The sequence below is a fragment of the Siniperca chuatsi genome, linkage group LG11, assembly GCF_020085105.1.
Source record: "Siniperca chuatsi isolate FFG_IHB_CAS linkage group LG11, ASM2008510v1, whole genome shotgun sequence".
NCBI lineage: Eukaryota > Metazoa > Chordata > Actinopteri > Centrarchiformes > Sinipercidae > Siniperca > Siniperca chuatsi.
Window position 1 is genome coordinate 3384528 of NC_058052.1, and position 16180 is coordinate 3400707.

The 16180-nt window shown below is 38.7% G+C and overlaps 1 protein-coding gene across 40 annotated transcripts in view; it reads left to right on the plus strand.

Annotated features, from left to right (window-relative positions):
• col13a1 (collagen, type XIII, alpha 1) overlaps positions 1 to 16180 on the plus strand; it is a 174782-nt gene that overhangs the window by 79534 nt on the left and 79068 nt on the right. For 34 of the 40 annotated variants that reach the window (XM_044213813.1, XM_044213798.1, XM_044213781.1 and 31 more), the window contains 6 exons: positions 2920 to 2955; positions 4769 to 4795; positions 12286 to 12336; positions 14208 to 14243; positions 15340 to 15366; positions 15680 to 15706. In XM_044213813.1, the coding sequence (XP_044069748.1) occupies positions 2920 to 2955; positions 4769 to 4795; positions 12286 to 12336; positions 14208 to 14243; positions 15340 to 15366; positions 15680 to 15706 (204 nt within the window). The remainder of the gene's footprint in view (positions 1 to 2919; positions 2956 to 4768; positions 4796 to 12285; positions 12337 to 14207; positions 14244 to 15339; positions 15367 to 15679; positions 15707 to 16180) is intronic. The other 6 variants (XM_044213782.1, XM_044213791.1, XM_044213788.1 and 3 more) reach the window with 3 other exon arrangements.

Below are 16180 nucleotides of genomic sequence, written 5' to 3' on the forward strand. Positions count from 1 at the left end.
TTCTGACAAGCTCATTTGTAAAACAGGTCCTCAAAACAGTCTCAAGCAGAGACTGGCCCCATGTTTTGTTCCTTTGCCGTGAGTTTCACTGACAGTTTGTGTCTGTCAAATCGAGGATGAGATTCCTTCCAGGATTTGTGATTGATTATACCAGTCGAGCAGCAGGAAATTAAATCACAAGTTTTCTTTGACTGAATGAGGGCGGAAGGATGTGGTTTTTGGAAAGAAGACCTGTAAGAATGGAAAAGGGAGCAATGTTTTTCATAGAATGTGGTTATTTCAGAATGTGACGTTATAGGTCTTTATAACCAAAGGCGGTAGTCCCCACTGATATGATGGATGGATAATAAACACATTGTTCCCTCCTCATGTTAAACACACACACACACACTGTCCAGCTGAGGCTCAGTAAGGCTGTAAATATGCCTCAGACACCTTGATATTGCACCGCTAAGGACCTGCATAAGTCCTTTTGACTTCAGTGTGTTTGTCAGCTCGAGTGACAGTGTGTGTGTCTGTGTGTGTGTGTGTGGGGGGGGACACCAGTGAATGGGAGACTACCAAGGCCCTAATAAATCTGAAAACCACACGAGAGAGTGACAAGCGCTACAAAGGAAAGATGGACACTAATGTTCGTGTGTAAGTGTATGTGTGTATGTCGGTACAGGAAAAACAGCCTACCTGCTACCTATCTTTTCAGGCAGGAAAAAAATGATTAGAAACATGTTTGGGACATACAGCAGGAGGAATCGTGCAGCAGCGATCAGGTTTCTGTCTGTGGAATGTAGTGCAACACATGAAATGAATGAGGTTTTACAAAACACTCAATTTGTCTCATGGCTATAAGACCTACTTTTATGAAGATTGAATTTTGTGGTTACAGCAAATAATCATGTTAGGCACTGTGAAAAGAGCCCAGTTCTGGAAAAAGAACATTTTTGGTGGTGCCAGATTCTCCCCAAGGCCTTGGTTTAAATCAAGACCTTGGACAGGGCTTCAAAGAGCTCAGCCATAGCCTGATAGAATTTAAAGGGTTTAAAAAATATGCCACATGCTAAAGACAGCCGCCAGTGCATCTGATGTACCACGACTGAAAAGTTGAGTTAGTTAGTTTCTTAGGGCCATGTATCTAGCAGCAATTTGCACTGGCTTCAACACTGAGTGATGGAGTTTCTATTACATCAGCTCCGGAGGCAGAAATACCTGCTGAAAGCGACAGAAGGAGAGAGGAGAGAGATGGTGGTGAAAAATACTGCTAGGACTGCTAGTAAAACTTTAACCTAGCAACTTTAACTCTTTTTCAGACCACAATTTTGATACTATTCCTGGCCAGCATTTCTACAGAAATTGCCATTCAGTGTATTTACATTCTGTATTTACCTCTATATTCAGTAGTTTTAATTCATGAAGTCCACCTTTACCACACAGCATTCAAATTGTGTACAAAAAAGGGATTCACAGGAAATAATGCATGCACATACTGGACGTGATGCAAAAGACAAATGCCAGTGTTGAAATCCAGAGTAGCCTCTCTGGGTGTTTTCTGCCCCCAGTGGCTAATACAAGTGTTACTTCAAGCAGAATTGTGGGATCTGTATTATTTAATGGTAGCAAAGTATGGTAACCACAGGTGTCACCAAACCAGGACTAACAAAGCATTCCTGAAAACACTGATGTAGTGTGTCTTATTCCCAGGAACTACTTTTCAAGGAACTAAAAGGTTCCTTCAGCCCATTGTTGTCTGCGTTTCCACCACCGTCTAAAGACCCACTAAAAAACCACTTGCTGCTCCTCCAAAGGTTCCTAGTCCCTGGGGAAAGTTCCTGCAGTGGAAACGTGGCTTTTGTTTGTGCATTGTTTCAGGCTGTATGTCGGATTTAAAATGAAGAATTGTTTATTGGCTTTCAGTTCAGGAAATTGCAGATTCCTTTTATTGAGCTGTGAATATTTATGATAACATTGAATATCTCTCAGACTTGAAGAGGTCCATGATGTATGTTGTGAGTTAATTATCAGGAAATCAGGTAGGTGTTCCCAATTGCTGAACATTATGACTTAGAGCGCAGCCCTGACCTGTTAAACTGGCTTTATCCCTCTAAGGCCCTACAACTCTCCTTATTTCCATGACTTCCTCCAGCAGTGAGTCTTTAAACAGCTGTCATTAGCCTGGTCTTCAGACACTGATAGAGCTGCTGAGGGCAGAGGGCGGTGGATTAAAAGGCTTTAGAAATAGATGTCCTCATCTAAGTTATTTTGACAGCACTCAAGTTTATGGTTATCTGGCGTAGTGTGAAAGGAGTTCCAGGGTGGACAAGTGTTCATAAAGCTATGGAGCAGGGCCTTAGACTGAATAAGTGTCAGAGTAGAGTTTTCGTCATGTCCACCAACCACTGCCTCAAATGACGTAAGGAATAGTTGATACTCACTTTGCAATATGATTCCAAACATCTCAAATTTATCAGGAGTCTTGGGTTGGGCATGGCTGCATCAAAGTGTTTTTTTTATATCACAGTATCATGGAATGCTTGTCTCTAGTCTCAACATTATGCATGGCATGGTTACAGTAACTGACTAAGCCCTCTCAATACACATGATTCTATCCCTTAAATGGATACCATGGCATTAGAACTTTAACAAACTCTGTATAATGAGTGTTAGCATCTCTTTCTCATTAGTAGCACTCATTAGGTTCAATAATGATAGTGATGTGTACCAACTGCTGTTCTTATAATGTATCTGTGAAATATGATACAAATTAGATTCTATTTAATTAGATGAGATTAGATTCAAGTAGTGTCTTGAAAATGACAAAGAGCCTATAAGTCTACATGTCAAGGTATCCCGTTAAGAGTTCACTTCAGTCTTCAGTCTAACCTTCTTATTGACCCCTGTTCCTTCTGATGTTGCATTGGTCAATAGGGTGACAGAGGAAGTATGGGAATTCCTGGGAGAATGGTGAGTGACTTGGGTTTGTGCATCAAAAGCAGTGTACAGCAGTAGTGGTTACATTTGTATAATTTCTGTGAATTAAGAGAAAGGCTGCTATTTTTATGATTGGGATTTATTTATTCTTTAAGGCCCTGTTCACCTATGGTCCTTATGGTACTTATTTTGGCTGATTAGAGCTCTTCTCTGTCTGAGTGGGTGTGTGCAGACTGTTCGATTGACATCTCCCTCATCTATTAGGGTGGGACAAATTACAACTTCAGTGTTTTATTTAGTTCAAGGAATACTATGAACCTATGTACGCCCCAGCATAGTTTTCAACATGAGCAGAGGTCTAAATGAACCAAAATAACTAAAAACACATGTGGGGGTGTTTGGGGCCTTTAAATGAATGAATAATTGATTTTATGAATATTATAAGTGCAGCATTGCAATTGTTGACCATTTGTCATGGATCAGCTTTAAGTGAGCATGGAATTGCTGAGAATGTAACATCATTAACAAAAAACTGTAAATTGTAATTAGCTAATTGTGGCATTACTATACAAATATGAAATACAACTATTACCACTACTACAGATACCCTAACAGTATGTTATGTTATGTATAGTGGTAGTTTAATTAGCCCTACCTTTTCAATTCCATATTTTGCTACAGCAACCAACAATGCCCAAATTGCCTCTCAGCTTACTCTTGAATTTTTGAAACTCCACTGTGGACAGTTTAATATTAACTGAGCAAAAATATCAACTTTAGCTGGGAGAAAACTTTTGGAATTGTTTAACTCCATAGGGTGTGACAACAAAATGAGTATATTGTTAATGACCAGCCTTACTGTGATCTAGTTTTGAACATTTCTTTTGCTTATGGCCACATTTCAAACAATTTCAGCCCTGCCACATGTTGATAATATCGTTGATAACACTGAATATATTTTTTATCATATGACACTGTGGTCTCCATAGCTCACAGGCCTCTCACCTAGCTAAGAAATTTTCAAAGCGTGAAAACAATTGCAAGTTAGTGCATATAGTGGTTGAATGAGGTTGATCACAGATATCCTATATTTCTGTTCAAAAGACCAGAAAGGCCTCTGAAACAGCTTTTATACTGTGGATAATACGTTAACAGCATTACAATCAATTCAATGTAAAATTAATTACCTCTACAATAAATATGTAATTACCCAACGTTTATTATATCTAATACATCAAAGGTGTACAACACTTATCTGTTTGTCTCATTTTAAATAAAAAGCCAGTAGAACTGACATCTTAGTCTAACTAACTGACTAACCCCAAAACAGAACTGTTTCCCTCATGCCCTTTCTCAAAGGAAGTGAAGTGACATGTTTAACCCTTACTCAAATTTGTTGTATCACTGTGTCTGTTAGAAAAGTCTATCTTGATGCTGCACTTACTATATCTCTCCTCAGGTTCTACTTAGCTCTTAACCACACAGCAATCTTTAAGGTCTCAGTATGCTACAAAATGCAGTTGGTCGACATCTAAAGGCAAAAGTCTATCCAAGAACTATGTCTCTTTTGCATGTCTTTGTAATATCATCGTGGACAATCCAACATTTGGAGGTTAAAGTACTTTGTTTGAAGCACACTGAGGCCTTAAACTTCCACGTAGGTCCACTTAACTTACACATACAGTAGCTCCCCTTATCGCTTTCACCACCTCCCCATCATTAGTCCTGAGGATGCTGCATGCCTCGAACCCTCTCCATATCTCTAACACTGGTTCCTCTCTCTCTTGTGTCTCTCTCCTCTTCACACCTTTTTGCATGCGACTGTGTCTGCTGTGACTGATCCCAGGGCTTAAAAGGACAAGCAGGGGAGAAGGTAAGTTTAGGAGCATGTGCCATTAGAAGGATTATGTAAAAAAAACTAGAGAAGCAATTTCTGAAGAAATTGCGGGTGTTGAATGATACATGCTGAATAATACCAATAATGTATGTAAATGTGGAACACTATAAGGTTTGAATGGAGTTTTGTTCAAAAAGTATGAATGAAAAGATGAGGTAGAAAATAGCTGAATCATAGCATGAATATCATTAAAGTGCTGAACATTTTGAGAGACAGAGACAAAAAGACATAGACAGGAAGTGTGAGAGACAGACAGAGAGAGAAATACAGAACGAGAGAGACCAAAAGAGGTGTGTGTGTGTGTGTGTGTGTGTGTGTGTCTTGCTTCTAGCTCAGAGACCGTAAGTCTTATCGCCTATGTAAAACTACCATAAGAGAGAGCAGAACAAGATGAAGAGGCTGTGTGAGATTTGTGTGTGTAGTGTCAAAAAAGTGGGAATGAGAGCAGGTTTGAAATCTCCCTGTTTCTGCCTCCCTCCTGAAAATTCTGATCTCAGTTAAAATGCAAGTTGGCTGTCACTGCTGTCTCTCTGAAGCAGATCATGCCAACTGTGGGAGTTTGTTTGACTCCACAGTTACATGTCTGTAACCGGCACAAGTTTTCCTGCATTTTGATATATAAATTATGTAAGAGTGAAAATTGTGAAAATCAGAACAGAGGAACAAACTTCTTTGATATGAAATCAGTCAATCAACTTCAGGTGTGTGTGTAACTGACTATGCTCAGTCATTGAGACTTGTTCAATGGTATTTTTCAGTAGTTTGCAATTGTACTACTGCTATTTGGAGTGACAGAAACTGGTTGTTTCAACCATTTACAGTATCTTTACTGAAAGTATGAATGAATAGATATAAGTTGATAGATATGAGTTGAAAAAGTGAGAAATTTTGTGGAAATTTTGAACATTCCGCCCTTTCAATTCTGCACTTTCATAGCAATTTAGCACCAGTCAAAGACAAATAGCAACTTTGTCCTATAATTTTCTGGCTTTGGTTTGGTGTCCTTTGTTTTTGGTCATCTATTGTCAACCCAGTCTGCTTGCATCCGTGCAAGTAGGAGTTGTAGAGAAACAGTGAAATATAAATAGGCTGTCATTTGAGACATTGCTAATATGTGACTTAGTGGGAGGTGGTTTGAAATGCAGAGCTGTGCAGTGTATTGTGTGTACAGGTAGCATGCGATTTATATCAGGGAATCAGGTCTGTATTTTCAAACAGCATGAGGGTCACATTCTATAAATGCTTTCCCACCGTGGTTGGATTACCTGAACTCTTTACACCATGAAACACAATAGTAACAATTTGTCACATAAGCGTCTGAAAGTTCTAATTTAAGACTCCCCAAAGAAAGTGGAGAGACTTTTTTAAAGGCCACAACAGAGTACATGAGGATATTCTCAAATAGAGTTTAGAGTGAATACTTACAGAACAGTTAAATCTTAGCTTTCTGTCATGAAGTTACCGTAAATATGAACTGCCAGCTGGGAGAGAAAAGATTGATATTGGCCTCAAGGTGGAAGTTACATGTAAGACAAATTTTACTGTAGGCGCTGATATCTCCCACTTGACTTTATTAATTGCAAGTGTGTCAACAGAGATGGTAAATATGGAGTAAATTTGCCAATGTCAGCAGTACAGGAGCATAAAAAAAATCAAAATAATCACTTTTATTCACATCAATGTAATGAACAGGCAAGGCAAGACAGTTTTATTTATAAAGCACGAGTCTGTTGTATGTGGTGTGGAGTGTTGACCCAAATGCAGATGGCCAGGAAGTGGTATGAGAGTGAAGTAGCTGTATGGCTACAGTGTTTATTAGGGTGATAAGGTTTACAGACAGGTACAGGCAGACAGACCGGTAGGCAGACAGGCAACAAAGAGGTAACAGGCAAATGGGCAGATACAGGTCCAGGTACAAGAATATGGGTTACCGGCTGGCAGTGGTGGAAACAAGGAAGAGAGTCTAATGAGGCTAACCAAATCCAATAGGGAGCAAGCAAAGTTCAAAATCCAGAATCCAGACACAGTCCAAGGGAGACAAAGAATCCAAAACAGAACTCACAGTAAGAATGCCGGGGAACTGGGCACGGGAACCAGGTACAATGAAAGGTGCACCAAACGGCAACACACACAAGACAGGAACAACAATGATCTGACACTGAACAAAGGAAAAGACTAAATACCCTAAGGGAAGTGAGACAACAGGGGCAAACAATCAAGGAAGGGCCAACAATCAAAACTGGAGGGAATGCACACAAAGACAGGAAGTAAATCCACAAGACGCACAAGGAGAGGAACACACTACAAAATAAAACAGGAAGTGACAAAACCTCACATTACAACAGTTTCATACACAGAGGTAGATTCTAGGTTCTGTACAGAGAACAAACAAGAGTTAAAACAACACAATTCAAAGTTAAAACAGCACAATTCAAGGTTAAAATAACACAGTTAATTATAATAATAATAATAATAATAATAAACTTTATTTATATAGCACCTTTCAAAACACAGTTACAAAGTTCTTTACAATTAAAACAGAGCACATTTAAAACAGAGAATAAAACAAACTGAAAGCTATAAAAACTAAGCATGTAATAAGAGTAAAATTAACTAAAAATGACATAAAACAATTTAAATCATCGAAAAGCCATATAAAAAAAATGTTTTTTACAAGTGAACAGAGTTTGCAGCCCTGATCTCCTCAGATAGGTCATTCCACAATCTTGGAGCCCTAACTGCAAAGGCTCTATCACCTTTGAGTACAGATCTGGACCGTGGAACAACAAGAAACAAAGCACCACAAGATCTTAGGGCGTGGCAAGGGACATAAGGCACTAACAGATCTGCTAAATAACTTGGGGCAAGGCCTCTCTGGGCTTTGTATGTAATCAATAATATCTTAAAATTAATTCTAAAAGCAATAAGTAGCCAGTGTAAGGAAGCCAGTTGTGATGTGATCATATTTCTTTCACACCATTCAGTGACACATGAATAGTCATCCTGATACAATGATACAAACAAGCAGCCATGATAGTAGTAATGTTTTGCTTTAATATATCAGTTATTGTCATAGGATTTTACACAATGTTCCACAAAGTTACCTGTGTCAGTGGCCGATGCCATGTTTGTAGAGTGCTTGTGCAGGCCATAGTTGGTGGTAGCGCCTTCACCTGCATCATGGTATAATGGACTCTGAAACAGCATGGCCACAAGATGGATGTATAGAACTTTGCCTACTGCACAGGTGCATGATGATCCATTCAACTGAATAGGCTCTGTGCCAGCTTGGAAAACAATCTACAGTAAAGACATAAAACTTGATTTGACTACAAGAAATTTCATCGATTATTTTTAAAATCATAATGTGCTTATATTATAGTGCATAACATAATAATGTAATCATATAGAGCAAAGCATAAATGTGATTAATGATTGATTCCGGTCATGCATAAGCTGTACAATACTGCATGACAATACTGAACAACAAGTAATATTTTCTCACCAGTAACATCAGTAATACCGTACATTCCCATACACATTCCCATACTTAATAAAGCTCGGCAAAAGAAAATGCGAAAATGCTTTGTTTACATCCACTGCCGTGTGATTATTAGGAGTTGGTGCATCGAGGTAAGCAGTAGGGGGTTCCAATTTTCCATTATAAGAGGGTGCTACTAGAGGACGTAATTGGTTACAGTCTCCTCATCGCTCCACATAAGATCTGACAGGTCACAGGAACTCACAGGTCATGGAACTCCATCTGTTGTCTACTAACAGTGGATGTTACCAAGCTGTCATTCTCTTCGAGGCTGGCCAATAGGGACGTGTCTTACATCTTTCAGTGTAGATCCCGCCCGCAAGAGTCAGCAGCAAGTAAAGCTTTTCATTTCAAATGCAAAGCTTTTCATTTCAAATGCAAAGCTTTTCGTTTCAAATGCAAAGCTTTCTGTTTCAAAAACAAAACTTTCGGTTTCAAAAGCAAAACTTTTGGCATTTCATGAATACATTTTAAATCACAAATTAATTTTACTTGCAATAAAAAAAATATTGCAGTGTCAATAGTTTTGCTCTCAAATCTATTTTTTGATTGCATAATAAAGACGCAAAAGTACCCTCATATGTAAATGCATGTGCATGATGCATACCAATGGTTTCATATTATTTCACCTATCAAGAGGTAGCAGTAACATGCCAGGAAAGAAGACAGCCAGCTAACAAACATCAATGTAAACAATTCAAGTTTCAAAATCAGCTTTGCAAATGTTTATGAGGAAGGAAATATATATATTCAACACGTTTGTTGGACCTCAAGGATACGCACAATGTGTTTTGGTAAGAAACACTCCACAGGGCACCTTTTAAAATACTAGCTGAACACTTTTGGAAATACACATGGTCACTTTCTTTGACCTTTGTGCTCACTGACCATATTTCCCAAAATGCTGAGCAATTGCTTTTCAGCTGCACCAATAAATATTTTTCTTCTTTCTTCTTAACATTGACTAAATTGATCATGTATGTGTGCAACTCTGCAGTTCCCCTCAGCTCTACAGAGCTTTTAAGCCTCTCCGGCCAGCAAAATTGTTTATTATCAACTTTGTTTCCAGCAATAGCACCTACCCAGCAGACAGACAAAGTTAGCAACTAACTGGTGAAGAAAGCGTAACATTTAGCATCTAATAAGCCAGACATTTTTCTCACGAGTTGGTAGAGACTAAAACTAAAAGGAGAACAAATAGTCATACATTCATATGCCAGCCAGAAAACACCACTCCTATGGATAATGTTGGTCTGTGTTTGCAGGATGTGTAAAGCGGCAAGTGTTTGCTAACACATTCGGCATAACAAAATGTTGTGTCCTCACCATATTCTGCTGCCCCCAGGTGGGCAAAAAAAAGAAAAGAATCAATTAAAGTATCTTTAATAAGGTGTCTCCAATTTCACCTCAACATGTTTCAAATAAATGTGCCTGTTGGACACCCTTCAAAACTTGTTCTCCACATTTGGTAAAGCAATCATAACTTCTCCATCTATCAGCTGTCAATGCCAGAAACAGCAGATTTACAGAAATAAAGTGGAAGTAGTTTCAACCTCGACTTGACTCGTGAGAGAACAGAAATAGTAACCTGACCACCAAAACGGTAAGCGGAGAAGCAGAAAATGTAGTGGCTGCTTTTTGGATTGCTCTACACCGCTGCATTCCAAAATAACCTATTGGCATCCTTTTAATTTCTAGGCAGAGAACATATTATAATAGTGTGATCGGGATTAGTCCCATATGTGGTTAGTTTCTTACAGTAGCTGCCAGGACCGAGAGGATAAAGAAATAAAGATATTATACACAGCAGACTTTGCCATAGATCATCTCTTAAATGGAAGCAACTTCCCCAGGAAAGGAAGAGTGAGGCAGGCACAAAGAGAATAAGTGAAGATGAGCTTTTCCAGAACAGTGCACTCTTCAAACAAATGGCTTCTTAGGATTTTGTGGGAGGGTGTTTGGGTTAAGCGACTGGCAAATTGAGCCAGGTTGAGAGAAAAACAGAGAAAATTTCATACAGAAAGAAATTAGATCTACACAGTTTTGTCTGCTTGTGATTCCACAGCAATTGGTTTTATGTGTGTGTATTTGCTGTGGGTCCTGGTTTTAGTTGTAATTCTAAGTTTGTCTTGTTACCTTGACCTCTTACAACCAAAGTAATCCAGTGTGTCCAGAGTGTATCTCTAGATCTTCACTTGTCTAATCTACTAAAGCTGTATAAAACCAAGGAAACTGCCTCAGATGACATGAGCCCTCTTTTTCCATCATTACCTTGGCCTTCTGGCCACTGAGTGATACATCTGCCATGAAACCAAGAGTTAGAAAAGAAATTCTTGGCTTCCTGAAGTAGACATTTTTTCAGAAATATTTAGAATCACCTTTGTCTTTTATGGATGACTGGGACTATCAGATATGTCATGATAGGGTTTCATGGAAACCTGAGTTGAGCCAGTCTGGCCTGAGTGGTTTGTGGGATTGTATAGGGAGGGTCAGAAGGGCTGCACAGACCACCACTGTAACAGTAAAAATTCAAGCAAAATTCTGGCCTGAAATCAAATATGGAAAAAAGATGGAATCACTCCAATCAGAGATTTCCCTTGCAGGGGCAAAGTAAATCCACAAAAAAACTTTTAAACTTTGGTTGAACTTTGACGCATGAATTCATGCTGTTGATCAATAGCAAATTTAGTACAAGGTAGATTTATTTTTCATTTTACAACACAGGGTTGTATAATGAGATTTGAGTTGTTGTTCTCTTACGTTACATACAATAATTATATACAGTAGATGAGTGAATAAATAATAAGTCATGGAAATAAAACTATTTTACATGGTGGAGTGCTGAGGATGAATTAAGTAGTCTCACAACCTTAGTGAAGAAGCTGCTTTGTAGTCTGGTGGTACGACAGTGATACTTCTGTATCTCTTTCCAGACGGCAGCAGGTTGAACAGGCTGTGGCTGGGGTGGGTACTGTCTCTTTTGGGTTCTGTGCAGGCACCTCACCTGTCTGATGCTCGGTAGATGGACCAGTGATCTCCTGAGCAGTTTTAATCACCCGCTGCAGAGTCTCTAAACCCAAACTGAGATAACATAACTATGATGACATCACTATGACATTAGGGTTATTTTCTTAGACTTTGGAGCTAGCTTACTTGCTAACTGACAATAACAAGTTAACTATTTTGGAGAGCCATTGTGACAGAATAGCTGTAGTATGTTCCCGGCTGGCTAGCATGTTATCAGGTAGCTCGCTGCTTCCTGCTAACATGCCACCTATTTCACAAGAACACACAGATAACTTCACTGTGGAACTTTGTAGTGTGACCAGTGTCCACCACGGTTGTCTGAGATGAGGTATTTATGTGTTGGAATTAGACACGTATGTCGAACAGATGCTAGAGGATGGATTTGCCTCCAGAGGAATGGAATCTTGACATTAACCAAGACACAAATGTCTTTGTCATGACAACTTGACACTAACCATAAACATGCCATAGCAGGCCTAACTATCAGGCAGTTTAATGTCAAGTTGTCATGACAAAGACATTTTTGTCTTGATCAATGTCAAGTTGTCAAGGTGTCATGACAAAGACATTTTGTCTTGATCAATGTCAAGTTGTTATAACAAAGACATCTGAAACAATGTCAACTTTGCATTAAAAGTGACATAATTGACCGAAGGACACTTAATGACAACAGTCATGAACCTTCATAAAGACTTCTTCATGTTCATGACAGCTGTTATGTCATGGTTATGATGGTGTCATGTCAGTCTTATGAAACCACCTTCAAATAAAGTGCTACCAGTTTCTCTAATAATAGGTTATCTGTAGAGGTGACTGGGAGACTGGGAAAGCAAGTGGAATTCCCTCTCCATTTGATCTTTTCATTATGTTTTCCTACTATCTTTCTATTTGTCTATAGGGAGCACCAGGCGAGCCAGGTCTGTCTATCATTGGACCAAGAGGACCTCCTGTAAGTGTCATCACCTCTCCCTACACCTAATAAACCTCTTATCTTGAATCAGTGCTGCCTACCTGCATGCCAAGATTGTTTATTAGCTACCATTGTAGTAGACCTCTGCGTAACACATCAAGTTCTTAGACACCAACAGACTTTTCAGTTCTGTTGATATACTATATATAAAATTGGAGAGACTTGTTCTTTCCAGGTTTGTGGGGTACTGGGCACAAGTTTATGTTAGCAAAGCCAAACAGCCTTTAATCAATGGGTGAATGCACCACAAATGATAGAATAATGCCATATAATTACAGACTGTGTGGAAATAGCTACATTGTCTAAGAGGGTTGTAACTGTGATTTGGCCATAAATTGGATCATTAGTCATGCTTGTTTTATTAGGAAGCAAAGCGAGAAACTCCATACTGGTCCAACTGGGGCTCAATGATAGTTATCCAGACACCAGGTCTCCGCTTGTAATGACCCAAATTCATGGGAGGCCAAATGAGTTTAGTGTTTCTTTTGTTTCTCCTTTTTAGTTTTCAGGAGGACAATGTGGCGTCATAAGTTGCAAAATATTAACTATTATTATTATAATCAAGAGTCTAGCCAACTTAAGTTGAGCACACATCTGTTTCTAATTGATGGTTACTACAATCTATACATGTGTGCCCACTCTTCCTGGATGGTAATTGGCATTTCTGATGAATAACAGACTGTGGAGGAAGCTCCGTGCAGTAGGAGCCAAGTCCTGAACTTAGAGGGCCAGTCAGTCAGTAACACTTAGAAGCTAGTTTACCACAGCAGGTGAGATTAACATGAGAGACTTGAGTCGTGACCTTAGATAGAACAAGGGCGTTAATTCAACAGGGAGGTGAGGAGAACAAGAGGAAATGACATCTTAGGTGACCAAGTACCGCGACTTCTTCGCCACATTGTCATTTTATCGGGTTAGATGGATGAGTGCAAAGAGATTTTTCCACTGCGAAAAAGTTTTTCAACTTAGCAGCTTGACTATGGACTGCAAAGAAGTCATATTTTAGAGTTATAAACATGATGTTTTATAACACATGCACAATGACTTCTCAAATACATGCAGTAACCATTTTAAGGGAAATAATGCTTGTTTGCAATGCAGCATTTAGATACAAAATGCATGCCAGTTTGAAAGTCAGTGAGTGTGAAAGGTGATTCCTGACCTTGAAAACAGTATTTAGTCAGAAAATCTTAAATTTTAAGCTTTTTCTGAAGCTTTCAACCACATCTCATGGTCTTCATCAAGGGATGGTTTTCTGTTTTTCTGAGCACTTTCTGAGAACTAATTTGAAGTAGTTACAGGGAGCTTCGAATGGTTTCATTTGAAGCTCCCTGTAACTACCACTGCTTCCAAAAAATCATTTCAATCATTTCGTTTCATTAGTCGCGTTCACCACTTCCTTGTAATTGTCTTTCCCTGCTTCTCTATTTTCCCTTCACTCCTTTTCCCGGGGATATTAAATGTCTTGTACCAGTCCAAGGAGCAGGGTAGAAAATCTCAAACAGGCCACCATCAGAGTATTCTGGCTAATTGTTAATTAATACACTCATTGAGCTCATTCAGCTTCTGTCCCTAGTTGTACATCTTTATTAGATTAGAACTCTTTGTTCTTGTCTTTTCAGTGTTCCATTTCAGCATAATTTCCTCCTGTGCAGAGAGAATGCATCCTGAATGTTTTCCCCAGAGTCTTCAGTATCACTCCTTGCGTCAAAATCAAATTCATTACTCACCAAATACTTTAGTGCAGTGGAGGAATTGCAGGAGAGAACTGTATCTTCTGTCACTGACCTGCTTCCAGCAGATTTTTATGTCAGACTTTCAAAATTGATTGTTTTTCTGTTTCTCTTTAGGGACAACCCGGAACAAGAGGATTTCCAGGCTTTCCAGTAAGTCATGGCCATACTGTCTGTCAGACTGATAATGTAAATGATGCTTTGATGATTTGTGTAAAAGCTGGAAATTTTAGGTTTTACTTTAATGCGCAAAATACAGCAACGCACAATACACAAAATAAAAATAAGGAATGAGTAAGGAACAAATCATGACCAAACTGTTAATTAATACATAGTTAACTAGTTTGTGAATAACTCTTGAATGTATAGTGACAGGAGCTTGTAAGTTAACTGAAAACTGAGTGCTAGACAATATGCTAATGAATGGTTAACTCCTAAATATCTGTAAATCTGTATTCTGATTACCTTCTTAATGAACTGTTCCTGATTAAGCTGCCAAATGACACACAGCCAATAATTATTACTTATTTATTACATACTTAGTAATAAGTTATTAAAATAGATCAATTAAAGTGAATTTGTGTGTCCCTTCAAGTTAAGTGGTGCATCATACTAAATTGTTATTAGAAATCCATCAGTTCTTAATGATCACCTTACCACTTTTGTGGTATGTTATATGACATATATTCTGCTTGACAGTTTTTTAGCTTGCTAACCATTGTATCTGTATCAAGGTGTGCACACTAGCTAACTGACAAAGACAAAAACAAACATGATTTATTCTGACAGATAGAGGTATATTTAAGTCAATACAAGCCATGCAAAATCAGAAATAGCACATTTCTTCTTTGCTCACTGACTGGAGTGCTGCTTAACCAGAGTGCACTCAGATTAATGGGTGGCCAGCAGATTTATGACACTACTATTTCAATTACTAGTATTACTGCAATATTGCAGTACTGAGGGCTGCCGCTAGTTCTGTGAGAGGCATATCCAGGCCATAGTATGACAATCCTGAATCAGCGCTAATCGTAACCTAAATTTGACTTTACTGCCAGCATTATTTAATTCTTCTACAATGACACCACCTCTGCATTTTACCTTAATTTTTATGTATTTAACCAGTATTTGCAAACAGCCAGTTTTCCAACTGATGCTGTAATGGGGACAGCTGTTGGTACAGAAATGTGTGACGCAATTGCTGATCTCCATATGTGCTCAAACATCTCCTTCTCTTATTTTATCCTAGGGTCCAATTGGGTTGGATGGCAAGCCTGTGAGTTTCCCCAAGTTCATGTCAGAAATTGAATTACCTGAGTTAGTGAGTGCTTCTTCAGTGCCCAGAACTGCGATTATCTATGATCATAATGAGCATAATTAAGCTAAGAATGATTATGGTCATTATTGTAATAAAATCTCTATTAGCGTCATTACTGTTATTATTGGGTGGGGTGAAACATGCTATGAATATTTTAAGTTTTAAGATTTCCTTTTAAGTTTTTTAAAAGGAAATCAAGTGTCAAGAGGTATCTGTTTAGATTGATTTAATTATTTTACCACTTGCACTCAATGTTTTAATGTTCACACAGGGACAGAACGGACCAAAGGGAGACATGGTAAGCATACCTTTTTTCATAAACATAGTTTACCTATCATTTTCAATTTTATTTTATTATTTATATAGTGCCAAATCATAACAGAAGCTATCTCAGGGTACTTGTGTTGGGCCCTCACCACGTGTGGGGAACAAAAGACAAGCCTAGTTGGGAAAGGCAAAGCCTTGACCAAGGGGCCTGAATGGGAAACAAAGGTCAAACAGTGAAACGGCACCAAATCTCCACCAGCCATTAATTCATACCTAAACGCAATATTTCAGCTTGAATCCAAACACTGGATTTCTACTGGACAAGACGCCAGCCACAGCGCAGGAAATCCTGACGCATAGTTATACGTCATCACCTCCATAAAGCTGAGCACACAACGCTGCTCAACGTCTTTCCACTGTAACTCAGTTTACTACAGGAGACACGTAACGTTGAACTTTTATTTCCCTAGGAAGGTCTTAACTTGCTGGACGAGCAACTGACTGT